Raw genomic sequence first — 15814 nt, 5'->3', positions numbered from 1 at the left:
AACTCAAACACTTCTGGCTTCCACAAAATCTTTGAGAACATCAATTTATAATTCACGGTTTTCTCATTTACATTCTCTCATAGGAGTTGTATGTAACTCTAATAGAGTACCTGTGTGTCTCTTTATCAGAGCTGTGTGGTACATGACAAAATATCCTTAAGGATGCTGAACACTTTTTTCAAACATATTTGTATCTTGAAATGTACAACGGATTTACTTAATAATGTTTAAATGAATGAGTTGAGTATTATACGGTGCTGTTTATGCACACAATATTCTCCAACTTAATTCAAGGTCACCTACTCACCTCATAATTTTCTACTTCTCCATCTTCCACATCCAATTCAAAGCTGAAAGTCGGGCCTACTGCAGGTGGCACTGGAAGCATTGATCTGCAGTGAAAATAACCAACACTAGCATTGATACATTACTATATTACTTCAGTGAACAGGAAAAACAAAACCAATGCTATAGGGACAAATGGCTGGGGTTAATCAGTGGCAACCCTTAAAAAAACAACTGCCTTCACTAACAATAAACAAAAACTGACACTTAAAAAATATCATTCATAATAGCATAAAATTACATAAAATATTTGGAATTCAACAAAACATATGCAAGACCTACATAATAAAAACTGCAAAAACGCTGTAAGAATAAACTTAAAAAGAATAGAGAGATATACTGTGTAAGTTAACTGACCAGACGAGTCAATATTAAGATGTCAATTTCCTCCCCAATTGATCTATAGATTTCATGCAATCCCTACCAAAATCCTCAGCAAGCCTTTTTTCAAGTAGAAACTAATTTGATTTAAAAATTTATATGGCTCACACAAAAGACTTTAAGTCATTTTCTTCTTTTTTAAAAAAAATATATATTTTATTGATTTTTTACAGAGAGGAAGGGAGAGAGAGAGAGAGCTAGAAACGTCGATGAGAGAGAAACATCAACCAGCTGCCTCTTGCACACCCCCTACTGGGGATGTGCCCGCAACCAACGTACATGCCCCTGACCGGAATCGAACTTGGGACCTTTCAGTCCACAGACCGATGCTCCACCACTGAGCCAAACCGGCTTCGGCGACTTTAAGTAATTTTCGAACCAAGTTGGGAGACTTATCCTATCCGATTTAAGACTTACAATAGAGCTACAATGACCAAAATAGTATAAAATAGGCACATGGCCTTAAAGACATTTCCTAGCTTTCCTAGCAGGTAATAAATAGACCATAAGACTACATTCTGGCCCATGGGTTTTGGCAGGAATAACACATGGAACTTCTGGGAAGTATTCCTGAGGGGATGCAGGGAGGCAGAGAGATCTACTTTCATTTTTACTGGATGGAATGCTGAATTAATAGTTGGAACCTGAGCAGCCATTTTAGAGGAAGCCATCGGATGGCAGAACCATTCCTCAGAGTTATGGGGCTAAATAAATCATATCTGGCCCTAACCGGTTTGGCTCAGTGGATAGAGCATCTGCCTGCAGACTCAAGGGTCCCAGGTTCAATTCCAGTCAAGGGCATGTACCTAGGTTGCGGGCACAACCCAGTAGGGGGTGTGCAGGAGGCAGCTGATTGATGTTTCTCTCTCATCGATGTTTCTAACTCTCTCTCCATCTCCCTTCCTCTCTGTAAAAAATCAATAAAATATATTAGGGGGGAAAATCATATCTGAATTGCCTACTTCTGGACTTCATCACATGAGAGAGAAATAAATATATATTTAACCCATGAGTGCTTCTGCTACAATCGTAATTCTAACCAAGTATTTATATTCCTTTTTTTTTAAATTAAAAAACATGGAATTGTTGATCCATTCACTTATGTATTTATTGGTTGCTTCTTTTATGTGTCCTGACTGGGGATCTAACTGCAACCTTGGGGTACTGGGACGGTGCTCTAACCAGCCAGGACCTCTAACAGAGTATTTATAAGGGATAGACGTAACAGCATCAAAAGCTGGATAATGAAAGAAGATGGCAAGTGATGCCAATACTAAAAGTAGCAAAAATTTTAACTTTCCTACCTTTAGATTTAGTAAATCTATTTTATGGCTCAAAATTTCTTCTTCCCTCACTTCTCCTTTGTCATTGACTCTTCTCTTTCACCCTTAAATAACCCCATACCCAACCACTAACATTAAATACAAATATTTAATACTCTAAATTAGGGGTGTCGAACTCAATCAGAGAAGGGGCCAAAATCTAAAATCCAGCCTAAATCGCGGGTCGAATGGTTTACTGAACAGTCATAAACTGACAATGTCATAAACTGACAGCGGAGTGCAGTGATGACAGCGCGGTGCGGGCCACATTGCAAGGCCTGGCGGGCTGGATTTGGCCCGCGGGCCCTGTGTTTTACACATGTGCTCTAAATGATACATCACATAGAAGATCTTCATAAAAGGAAGAGAATCTCAAGAATGCCAAATTTGGAACTCATTAAAATAAGAAAGAACTTACAACACATATGGTAGTAAGCTGGGATGATAAGGGGGAGGTGGTATTGGCTGCTGGGATCGGTATCTACTTCGTCCTGTGAGCCTCCGAGGCATAAATGGAGGATAAGGCTGTAGGAGAAAAAATGTTTAGGCAATTTAAGATCATCCTACCTTTATAAATATTTAATGTCAAAGTCTCTTAAAAACAACAACAACCTATAAAGTTCTTTACTATTCAAGTGGTATTTAATATTTCTTAAATGTTTACATAGATGCAATGACTAGTTTAAAGCATATATATTTCTAAGTATACTTTTCCAACATCAATGATTTCAATAATACATTCAAAATTCTAAACACGGAAAGTTACATTGAAACAACTCAAAACAAGTTATCAAAGCAAATAATAACACTGAATGAAAACTTACTACTCCAAAGGACACCTCTTGATGCAAAGGATCATGTGTTAAGAATTGCAAAGGAGCTGATGGAGGTAATGTTGGGGGATGGGCTGAGGAAGGATAAGTAAAACCTCCTACGGGAAGATGTTCTCCTAAGAGTTCCACTTCATTTTCTATCCTTTGCAGAGGCTGAGGGGAGAAAAAACATACTAATGTACTTCCAGTGTTTAGATACGGTGGTATAATAATAAAAATCACAACCCTCCCCAATATTTTTAAAGTCATATGTTTCTTGATGTTCACATGAACCTAAATTCATACATGTGACATATATAGTAAAATCTTCCTGCCTTTAATTGAACTTCAATAAGAAAGTTTTTGAAATATGTCATTAAGCATTTCCATTTAATTGACTAAACATATCAATTAAAAGATATATTTATTTTACTATTTCAATCTTATCTTAAGAGAAGAAAAGGCAAAAAGTCATATAGTAAGCCAATTGCATGTCTAAAATTACAACACATAAGATACAATGACCTACTACTCACAGGCTTTTCAGACACTTAACCCTTAACATGAAATTGAACATGATGTATATCTATTTATAAATCAAAACCAGAGCTAAATGACATAAGATACAATAGGCATTATGCTACAGTAGAAAGCTTATGGGCTTTGGCATTAGATTCTTGGCATTGTCACTAATCAATGTGACTTATACACTGAGTGGCCAGATTATTATGATCTCTGAATGCATAATAATCTGGCCACTCGTGTGTGTGTGTGTGTGTGTGTGTGTGTGTGCGCGCGCACGCGTGTATTATAGGCCTGGTGCATGAATTCGTGCATGGGTGGGGTCTGACCAGCCTGGCTAGGGGGAGAGGACATGGCAATTGGCTGGCCTGCCTGCTGATCGAAGGGACAATTTGCATATTAGCTTTTTATTATAATATATATACACAGAGTAGCCAGATTATTATGGGTTCAGAGATCATAATAATCTGGTCACTCAGTGTATAAATTACTTAATTGGAACTTCAATATTGTCATCTATAGAACTGACACATCCATAGCCTATTTCAAAAGTCTGTTGTAAACACTGAGACAATGTACAAATAACACATAGAACACATAGTGTATGTAAAGCAATAGCATGTGGGATTAAAAAAAATAGCTGAGATATAATTCACATACTAAAAATTCACCATAAGTAAGGGAGAGTACAAGTCATTTTTGAATATTCACCACAAACTAACTTCAGAACATTCCTACCCACTCCTCCCCCCAAAAAACAACAACAACAACAACAACAACAACAACAAACACAACCCATGCCCATTAGTAGTCAGGTCTACTACCCATTTCTCCTCACTCCTCCCCAAGGTTCTGGACAACCATTAATCTTCCTTCATTTCTATAGGTTTTTCTATTCTGGACATTTCACATATACCGAATTACATAATATTGTGGCCCTGGTATTTGGCTTCTTTCATTTAGCATAATGTTTTCAAGGTTTATCCATCTTATAGTTTGTGTATCATACTTCACTCCTTTTTTCATTGAATTATAATCCACTGTATAGATACACCATATTTGCTTATTCGTTATCACTTGATAGACATTTGCACTGTTTCTATTTGTTAGCTATTAGGAATAATGCTGCAGTTCCTTTCACAAGGCTGAAATCTTCCACTCTGATCATTTCCATGTTCTCTTTCCTATTTTCTTAATGCATGATGATTCAGATGTTCAACTTGGCCTGTCCAAAACATAAGTGGTCCTTTTCCTGTGCCCTTCCTTCTACCTATACAGTTCTTACCTCTTCCTGACCCCTAAAATAATATGCCTCTCAGCTATATTCCATTCCACGGGTATAATTATCTATGTTAACAGACTATCTCATCTATCTTTTTGTGAGAACACAATAGAAAAACAAGCCTCCAATAAAACCAATTGAGGCTCAGAGGGTTACTTTACTTGCATAAGTGAATATTATTCTAACAAGTATAAACCATTTTATAATATTTCCATTTTCCATTTTAGAAATACATAAAAGAAAAAAAAACAAGAAAATTGACTTTTTCTTCACATTTACTTCATGAAAGATTATAGATAGGAAGAACAAATTTAAATCAGATAAGTGACATAAAATAACTAGAAAAATTTAAGAAACGAAGGTAATTCTCGGTTCATTTATCTATATGAATTTGTATGTCTTCAAAGTCCTTAATTCGTTTAAGAACCAGAAGAATGGTAAGGGGGAAGAGATCAACCAAAGGACTTATATATATATGCATATAAGCATAACCACAGATACAGACACCAACGGGGGGTTAGGGCATGAGTGTGGGGGGGGGGGAGGGGAGACTTAAGGACACATATGTTAATACCTTAATCAATAAAGAAAAAAAGAACCAGAATAAGCCCAAGATATAATTTTTAAGTGGTTACAATTTACATCTACTAAATTAATCTATCTTTTAGGTCTAAACATTGTGTGAATATTAAAGACATAAAAGTAGAAATACCTACCGATCGTGATTGCTGTGTTTGGAAAGGGACAAACTGGCCTGGTGGTGGCAAATGAGGATGATGATGAGGAGAAAGGTGAGGAGGATGTAAAAGAAATGGATCACTAGAAATAAGGGGTGGGAATGCAGCATATGGTACTGGTAAGTGCTGAACTGAACAGGCTTGCAGCATCTGTAAAAGAAATAGTTATTTTTTGTTGTTGAAGGTATCGGAATACATAATTACTAAAAAAACAACAACTCTATACAGTGAGATAGAAAGGTTATTGCCATGTCGCCCAAAATGTTTTAATAACCTATATTAACAATGAAATACTAGTGTATGTTTATCTCTGTTAGTAAAATACTGGTAACTAGTCATTATTCTATATTTTATACAGTTCTTACAAATTAGTCAAAACACTCAACTTTTACTTTAGTTTTATTAACAAGTATGAAACGGGAGAAAAGCAGAGGTATCTCCTTCTTATTTGTTTAAGATGCAGCAGATACTGCTTTCCAAGAAGCTCTCTTTGGAAATTTTTCATTTCTGAGATTTTTTTATTTACAGGAGCTCAACTCACAACTAAGTGATTTAAGGTCTGTCAATATTTTAAGTCTGTGACTTAGCACACTGGTTCCATGGTTGAGAAACAAGCTTGGGTAAATTAATGTTAAAGTGGTTTGGTATTTGTATATAGGTGTTCCTTTTAATCTCACATTCAAACAAAGGTTTAGGGTTATATTAATAGATTTAGTGAAGTACTTTACTTGGAAAACATAATTGACCCTATGGGTCATTTAAATCCCTTGGATTTCAGCAATATTACTTGTGAAATAAGAAGGCTGGACTGGGGGTGGGGATGGGAATGGGGGACGGTAGATTAAAAGATAAAGTTTAAGTTTAAGAGGCATAAAGAAGTGGGTGGAAAGCTCTGTTCTCTCATACTGTCTCTATTAAGCAAGTCATTTTCATTTCATCATCTATAAAATAGGGAATACCATTTTTATCACAGGCTTCTTATAGTGAGGAATAAAAAGACCAAGCATTCAAAGTACCTGTCAAAACCCAGTAGGTGCTGAGACTATTACTGCTGATCACTAACTAGACTTTATTATTAACTAGTCTGATATCCTATGTTAATTCAAGGCCAACCTAAATTAAGATTTAATTATAAACTGTGCTGAAATATGAAGGAACATGCTTTGACCTTCGAGATATCCAAATATGTATAATTTGATTAATATAAAAACATACCACATTTTAAAGCTAATTTATTAAATTGTTACTATAACAAGACTATTAAGACAGACACTGCAATAAAATAGCCTTTTTTTAGTTGGGCGTGAAAAGCTACAGAAGGCAGTCTCTTAGATTTTGTTTTCTTCTATAACACACTTAGCCATTCTAAAGAGGGAGTGCACAGACTTACTGGAGGAGGCACACTACAGACAGGGAGGTGCTGTCCACTGAAAACCACAGAGCATCCTGGGACCTGTTGTGTACTGCATGCAGGGATGTGCTGGCCTGTGCAGAGCGGAATCCCATGGGGTGCCACTGTTGTTACTGTGTAAGACACAGGGACGGTGCCCTGATGGAGCTATTAGGAAAAATAGCAAAATGTTAGAATTTTAACTGAATAAAACATCAAATATTAAAAATAAAAACCAGGTCATTTATTGATTCTCCTCAGGGGCACAGATTTTCATAACGTACTTCTCCAACAGTTTCAACTAAACTATTATTTGTCATTGGATAGAAAAGCTGTCTGTTTCAAAAGCAGTTTATGATGCCCACAGAACTGGGACTAAACTCTTCTCCCAAAAAGCTATCCTGAAAAATCCAAGAAAAAAATGAAATGCTATATTAACTCTTCTAGGCTGCTGAAAACTTTTCTAAAGAGAAAATCTGGGGAAATGACTGCTTCTATCTTCTAATATCTGGCCACATCCAACAGGAAAAATTTTTTTGTTTAATTGCAACTAGTGAAACAATGAAGAATAGTATTTTTAAAAAGTTAAATAATTTCTTTCTCTTTTGGTCAGTCTTATTCTCATGCTACCTGTCGTATGACAATGTTAATAACATACTCTGCATCTTTCTCCTTAAGCATACAAACATATACAAGCATGATTACTCACAAATTATTGTCATGCTGGTTCTTTTAATAGAAATGAGATATTACCCTGCAACTTATCTTCCTATCTTCCTTCCTTCCTTCCTTCCTTCCTTCCTTCCTTCCTTCCTTCCTTCCTTCCTTTCCTTCCTTCCTTCCTTCCTCCCTTCCCTCCCTCCCTCCCTCCCTCTCTCCCGCACAAATTATTGTCATGCTGGTTCTTTTAATAGAAATGAGATATTACCCTGCAACTTATCTTTCTTTCTTCCCTCCTTCTTTCTTCCCTTTCCCTTTCCCTTTCCCCTTCCCCTTCCCTTTCCTTTCCTTAAAATATATTTTATTGATTTTTAACAGAGAGAAAGGGAGAGACATAGAGAGCTAGAAATGTCGATGAGAGAGAAACATCTACCAGCTGCCTCTTGCACACCCCACACCGGGGATGCGCCTGCAACCAAGGTACATGCCCTTGACCGGAATCGAACCCAGGACCTTTCAGTCCGCAGACCGACGCTCTACCACTGAGCCAAACCGGCTTCGGCCTGCAACTTATTTTTCAGTTAATATTCTAAATATCTCTTCAAAATTAAATGCAATCACTCTTTTTGATACTAGCCAGATATTTCAAGTAAATTTACTTAACACAATCCTATCATTCCTATTTTAATGGTCATTCTATTTTTCACTCTTTTGCCAATACCAATATAATCCTACCCTATATAATAAAAGTGTAGCATGCAAATTGTCACTCGACTTGAGTTCTTCTGGGAGTTCGACCAGGGTGGCGGGGCCCCCCGAGGGAAGGGAGGCAGGCCCCAGGCAGTGGTGGTGGCAGCTGGAAGCTGCCAGGGACTGTACTAGTGCACGACTGGGCCTCTAGTTGTAAAACATGTCATTGAATAAGGTATATATATATCCTTACATATTAGTAGCTTTTGTTTGTTTCAGAGGTATTACTGGGTAAAAGGATAATGTATTGCCCTGAGTGGCAGGTATACATGCAGTGTGCAGATGATGTTTTATTGAGTTGTACATGTGAAACCTGTATGATTTTGTGAATCAATGTTACCTCAATAAATTCAATAAAATATAAAACTTAATTTTAAAAAATGAAATAAGCACCTATTGCTTGTCATGTATATAAAAAAAAAAATTCCCACCATTAAATTATTTAATGAAAACCAGGGAACTTATATGCATACCAGAGGCCCAATGCACAAAATTTGTGTAAGGGGCTTGGCCCTGGCAGCCTAGGCTTTGTATGGAAGATCATCTGGCTGTCTGGTCTAATTAGCATATTACACTTTTATTATTATAGATATGGACACAGACAATAGAGTGGTGAAGGCCTGGGAAGGGCGGGTACAGAGTGTTAAGGGAAACAAACAAACAAACAAGGATATCTATATTCAACAATAAAGAAAAAAATGTTCCAACTTTTTTAAAAAACAATTTTTTTCTATCACTATCTTCTATTTAATCTGAATGCAGTTTAAGTGCAGTTTTTGTAGTTTCCTACAAAAATTAAGTTTATAGTTGTAAGCGAAAGTTTATTCTTTTATTATTTATTAATTAGGGCGCAGACAAGGCCGAAGGACCCCACCAGTGCATGATCAGGGCTGGGGAGAAATGCAGGAGGTTAGTCAGCAGGGGGGAGGGGGGAGTGTACCATAGCCTGTCTCACTCAGTCCGGATCAGCTGGACCCCAGCAGCAAGCTAACCTACTGGTTGAAACGTCTGCCCCCTGGTGGTCAGTGCCTGTCACAACAACTAATTGACTGGTCAACTGCCCCCTGGTCATCAGTGCACATCATAGCCAGCCTTAGCATATCATTAGCATATTACGTTTTGATTGGTTGAATGGATGACCAGACCCTTAGCATATTAGGCTTTTATTATATAGGATGATGGCTACATTTTATATTTCTTTGCATTTATTAACAAAACATTTTTGTTACATTGGAATTAATTACCTTGAAAGACTTCCTAATATTGAACTTATCCTGCATTTCCAGAATAAATGCTAACATTAATTCTTTCAATAATTTTAATAGATTCTTTTAGATCACTAGCTACAATTTACTATTTAAAACATCTGCATCTGTATTCAAAAGGGAAACTAGTTGATAATTTTGTTGTATTGTCTTCAAGCTTTCATTATTAAGGTTATGCAAGCTTCATTAAATATACTTGGAAGACTTCTTTTACTATGATCTGGAATATTTTAAATTCCTAGATATCTTAATTTTCTGGTGCAATCGTAAATGGAATTGCTTTTTTAGTCTCTCTTTCTGTAAGTTCACTATTGGTGTATAGAAAGGCCATAGATTTCTTGGTGTTAATTTTGTATCCTGCTACATTGCCAAATTCATTTATTAAGTCTATTTGTTTTTTTATGGAGTCTTTCGTTTTTTTATGTACAATATCACGTCATCTGTGAATAAGGACAGCTTTACTTCTTCTTTTCCAATTTGGATGCCTTTTATTTCTTCTTCTTGTCTAATTGCAATGGCTAATACTTCCAGTACTATGTCAAACAGGAGTGGTGAGAGTGGGCATCCCTGTCTTGTTCCTGTTCTTAAGAGAAAATGGTTTTAATTTTTTGCCCATTAAGTATGTTTGCTGTGGGATTATCATATATAGCTTTTATTACGTTGAGGTATGATCCTTCTATTCCCACTTGTGGAGAGTTTTTATCAGGAAAGGGTGTTGGATTTTGTCAAATGCTTTTTCTGCATAAATTGATATGACTATGTGATTTTTATCTCTCAATTTGTTTATGTGATGTATCACATTTATCGATTTGCGGATATTGTACCATCCTTGCAATCCTGGGATAAATCCTACTTATTCATGGTGTCTGATCTTTCTGATGTACTGCTGGAGCCAATTTGCTGGAATTTTGTTGAGGACTTTTTCCCCCCACTGATTTTTAGAGAGCAGAGGGAGGGAGACAGAGAGAAACACTGATGTGAGAGAGACATATCAGGGCTGAGGATTGAGCATGCAACTGAGGTACAAAGTAAGAGGTACATGCCCTTGACCAGAATGGAATCTGTGACCCTTTAGTCAATAAACCGACTATCAGTTTTTATTACTACCCTGTTACCCCGAAAATAAGATAGTGTCTTATATTAATTTTTTCTCCCAAAGTTGCGCTAGGTCTCATTTTCAGGGGATGTCTTATCTTTCCATGCGCTAGGACTTATTTTCGGAGGATGTCTTATTTTCGGGGAAACACGGTATTTAACTGACTCTTCAAGATATTTTGATATAATCATGTATGGTTTTCCTTCTCTTACTTGTTGATATAATGTACTTTCATATTAAATGCTCCTCTCTTACTTGGGAATAAATCTTATTTTTTCATAGGTTATTATTCTTTTGATACATTGGTAGATTGTGTTTTCTAAATGTCTTTTGAGAAAGTCCTATGTATTTGAGGGTTCTTTCTATTTTTTGAGGGGATTCCCACTTTTACTTGCTTTTAGTATTAGAATTATGCTGGCTCCATAAAATCATTACAAAAATAACCTTAAAAAAAAAAAAAGGGCCTGGAATAATTTAAATATTATTAAAATAAGTGTTTCTTGAAGATTAAACAGCTGTGAAGCCATCTGGTCACTGTGCCTTTTTAATGGTAATCTCTAATTAGCCTTCACACTACTGTGGTAATTCCAATTTTCCCATTATTCTTGAGTCAATTTTTTAACTTCCTTTATGTTTTTTTTTTTGTCTCTCCTCCCCTCACTACCCCCGGGTAATATTTAGAATTTCATTATCATAGTTAGTAATGAAGTAATATACTTGAGTACTAGTTGAAGTGCTCAAAATGGATTAACTCTTAATTCCCTCCAACATCCCTTATGAAATAGGTGCTATGTTCATTTTACAACTGAACAAAATTCTTTGAATGTTTCCCATGTGTGGATATATGTCTTTTAATTATTCCTAATCTTCTTTACATTTGTCCTTTGTTTCTTAACCAAGCTCACAATTTTATCAAATTTCCAAAGCATTTTGATCCTAAATTTTTAAAGCAGAACTTTCTTCTGAGGGAAGCTATGTAGAATTTACATTTCAATCCTTATAAAAAATTAGAGGCCCAGTGCACAGATTCAAGAACTGGTGTGGTCCCTTGGTGTTGTCTGTAGGGATTGAACTGCGCAGGCGGCCGGTAGGCTCATCAACCATGAGCCCTGCATCTGGTGCCCGTTGGTCAGCTGAGCAGTGCTCCGCTGTGGGAGCACACTGACGACCAGGGGGCAGCTCCTGCATTGAGCGTCTGCCCACTGGCGGTCAGTGTGGTTCATAGCTGGTAGACATATATAGCTAGAGGCCCAATGCATGAAGTTTATGCAAGAGTAAGCCTTCCTTTCCTGGCTGCCGGCACTGGCTTCCCTCCGACACCCAGGACCTGGTGTCTGGGACCAGGCTTCCCTTGTAGCCTATCTTCATCCGGAAGGTTGTCTGGAAGGATGTCCGATCCAATTAGCACATTATACTTTTATTATTACAGATAATGAACTTGTCTAAAATTGCTTATTAGGTAAAACTGTTTCCTTTTAGATAAAGCTAAAAGAAATTTACAATAAAATACAAATAACTTCAATAAACTGCCACCAACTTTTAGCATCTGTATTTCTTGGACACTCTGTCATTACTAATAGCCCTGTGTATGAATCTGTGCAGCAGTAGGTTGCTGCCGCCCTCCTATAGCTCTACATCCGCTGCCCCACCCTCCTGGACCTCCCCCCTTTCCCTCCCCCTTCATAGCTTGCTGCCCTGCCCCTTCCTGTAGCTTTCCACTGCCCGCTTGTAGTTTGCTGCCCCACCCTCCTGCAGATCTATGATCTGGTTGTAATGCGGTTGGTCATTACGCCTCAGGGTGTAACAGGTAGTTAGCATATTCCTCTCTCATTAAATAGGATACCTGATCATGTATGTCAACCATTACTGCATTCTGCTGGGGTGGATGAGCAGCAGGGTGTAACAGACGGGGGGATACATTCGGAGGGTGGAAGGCTCGAGGTTCCTCTATTGCTTGCTGCTGTGCATACGGGAGATGGTGATAATTTTCATCTTGACTAATGGAATTATGTCGAGACAGTCGATCCCTTCTTCCTCTCTGGCGTCTGACAGGAGGACTGTTAACAGCAAATATAAGAAAGGTCACTATAATGTTTAATGATGTGATATATCAGGTTTCTGTATTGCCTCTTTTTAAAACCCATCAGTAATTTATGCTAAGGTAAGCTTGAGTATTAAATAATTGCTATAGTTCCCCATCACCTATAAAAACTTACAATGTAAATAAAATGTTTTAAAATTAAAATACAGTTAATATACAATGTTATCTTATTTCAGGTGCACAAGTTATTCAACATTTAAACACTTAAATTATTACTATAAGTTTATAGTAACCATTTGACAATGTACAAAGCTATCACAATATTGACTATATTCCCTGTTGCTATACATTACATTCCCGTGATCTGGTTTTAAAACTGGAAATTTGTATTTCTTATTCTCCTTTACCTTTTTTGCCCTCTATTTTACTTTACTCCCTTCCCCTCAGGCAACCATCAGCTTATTACATATACATTTTTTAAAAATAATGAAAATAAAATTGGTATTCAACTCTGAAAGTATTTATAAATCAATAGCTAACTATTGTCACTTTTTTAATTGCACAAAATTGCTTGTTCATAGACAAAAATGATCAAATATCAGCAATTTCATATTGTTTTAACCTATTATTTTTCTCCCTTTATTTATAAGAATTATATAACAAAATTTAATCTGCATATACCTTTGTCAGTATTCATTTCACATATGCTTACTGGGAACTTTTACCTAACTTTTGTCTAAAACATACAGAAAGATATATTTCCTATATGCCCAAAATGACAATTTTTAAAATAAGTAGAAAATTCATGAAATAACTAAAGAACATTTGCTGACAACTACAAATATAACGGAATTGAGTAAATGCTGAGAATGTAAATGACTGAGAGATAAGTGTCAGCATAAATATTCCATTAATACACAGGATTTTCAGTTAGAATCTAATTATTGAAGGAAATCACTTTTACTCTCCATGCACTAGTCATCTACATAGTTTAACACAGATTTAACAAGTATGTTGACTAGACTTTAATTTTCTATTTTCCTATAATTCCACAATTTTATCTCAATAGCTTTTTAAAATGGCTTAGCACCAATGCAATTTGAAAAAGCAGCAGGTCTCATTATAATGTACTTAATACTATTGGTAACAGAAGCTAAACAACCCCCATAGACACAGCTGCACAGCCACCTCAGCAATCCTTATTGATGTCAGGTCATCTTTCTCTCAATTGTTCCACTTTGCACCTCTAAATTTGTTTTCTCTCACTCCCTACTGCTCAACCTTAGAGAAAACAAGGAATACTCCTTTGTGGCATTAACTCAACAGTGCTCTTGATACCATCCCCCAGGTCAGTGGTCGGCAAACTCATTAGTCAACCGAGCCAAATATCAACAGTACAACGATTGAAATTTGAGAGCCAAATGTTTTAAACTTAAACTTCTCCTAATGCCACTACTTCAAAATAGACTCACCCAGGCTGTGGTATTTTTTGGAAGAGCCATACTCAAGGGGCCAAAAGCATGTGGCTTGAGAGCCGCAGTTTGCCGACCAAAGCCCCAAGTTATTGCTACATGAATTGCTTCTTCCATTTTTACTATTAGCATATCTTTTTTTGTTGTTGCATTTTTCCTTGAAAACCTATATATTGTACTTCATTGAATTTAAGATGCTATCCACCTTAAAATCATTTTTAAAATGTTGTTTCTGAGATAATTTTAATATAGTTTTTGCAAAACCCTCAATCAGCATTCCTTCATGCTAACATCTTCCATTAGCTTAGAAAAATTATCAAAAGAAATAAACCTCATTATCACAACATCGATTAATGAACAATATATTAAGATTTTATCAGTTTTTCCACCAATGGCCCCTGATCACTGTTATGAAATCCAATGCAGGATCTTATTATTGCATATAGGTGTCATGTTTCCCAACTTAATTTCTCCAATCTGTTACATTTCCTATGTCTTTATCTTTCATAACCTTGAAACCTCTGAAGACACAGATATTTACTCTTTAGAATGTCCCTCAACTTTGGTTTGTCTGATGTTTTCTCATGATCTGCTTGAGGTTATGCATTACTGGACAGGATACAGAGGTGACATGCTCTTTCAATACATCATAGTAAGGAGCCTAGTACATCAGTATGTATCATTGGTATATACTTATATATTATTGACCACTTAGCTAACTTGGTGTCTGCCAACACCCACTACAAAAGCATTCTTCCTTCATAATTACTAATCTGCTTCTACTGAAAGTTTGTCATAATTTTAGCATGTATGAATGAATGGTCAACAATCATTATGTTATTCTAATAGTGATTTTCTAGTCCTCTTGTTTCTTCAACATGTATTAATTGGAATTCTTTAAGGGAGAGCTATCACATCTTTCCCATATATTTGTTTACTGTTATTTTTCATAATGTGCTCATGGATATTTATTTTGGCTATAATATACACTACTATTGTTTCATTTTTTATTTTTATTTTTTTATACAAATGCTCTTTTTAAAAAAAAAAATATATATATATATATATTATTGATTTTTTACAGAGAGGAAGGGAGAGACATAGAGAGCTAGAAACGTCGATGAGAGAGAAACATCGACCAGCTGCCTCTTGCACAGCCCCTACCGGGGATGTGTCCGCAACCAAGGTACATGCCCTTGATCGGAATCGAACCCGGGACCTTTCAGTCCGCAGACCGACGCTCTACCACTGAGCCAAACCGGTTTTGGCTACTGTTTTATTTTGTTGTTCAAACTATTTCAACTTTATCCAATGGGAGCACTTTTAAGTTCAGTTCCTGTGCCCCTTTCACTATGTTCTTATCCTTTTGATCACTTCCTTAATATCTGACACCACAATATGCTGCAGTTTATCTCATATTTTCCCTACACCGGTTCTGGAATTAACCCGGTCTTCAAAGAGCCTTGGAATCTTTAATTGCAGAGTGGCTGATATTTTGAAGCCAGGTGTGCTCACTGCTACATGGGAGTCATGCCACTGTTTCTAGTCTCTAAGAGAACATAATAAATTTTATCTGTGCATACTAACTCATGTATTTGCACATAACTTATCTTTATATCTGTACAAGTATTTTATTTACTTTCTAGAGGCCCAGTGCACAAATTCGTGTATGGGTGGGGTCAGGCTGGGGAGAGGGGCAGTGGGAAGTTGGTAGGCTGGCCCCACCCCCTGGTTGAACT

The 15814-nt window shown here is 36.6% G+C and overlaps 1 protein-coding gene across 11 annotated transcripts in view; it reads right to left on the bottom strand.

The window, feature by feature from the left end:
* Positions 1-15814, bottom strand: part of RNF38 (ring finger protein 38) — a 95569-nt gene that overhangs the window by 9845 nt on the left and 69910 nt on the right. For all 11 annotated transcript variants that reach the window (XM_084898714.1, XM_084898717.1, XM_084898718.1 and 8 more), the window contains 6 exons: positions 12406-12619; positions 6792-6959; positions 5381-5551; positions 2873-3034; positions 2467-2573; positions 308-392 (listed from right to left, as the gene is read on the bottom strand). In XM_084898714.1, the coding sequence (XP_084754840.1) occupies positions 308-392; positions 2467-2573; positions 2873-3034; positions 5381-5551; positions 6792-6959; positions 12406-12619 (907 nt within the window). The remainder of the gene's footprint in view (positions 1-307; positions 393-2466; positions 2574-2872; positions 3035-5380; positions 5552-6791; positions 6960-12405; positions 12620-15814) is intronic.

The sequence above is a fragment of the Pipistrellus hanaki genome (genome assembly GCF_964339955.1).
Source record: "Pipistrellus hanaki genome assembly, chromosome: 11".
In the NCBI taxonomy this organism is placed as follows: domain Eukaryota; kingdom Metazoa; phylum Chordata; class Mammalia; order Chiroptera; family Vespertilionidae; genus Pipistrellus; species Pipistrellus hanaki.
This window is presented reverse-complemented; position numbering and strand designations above follow the sequence as displayed.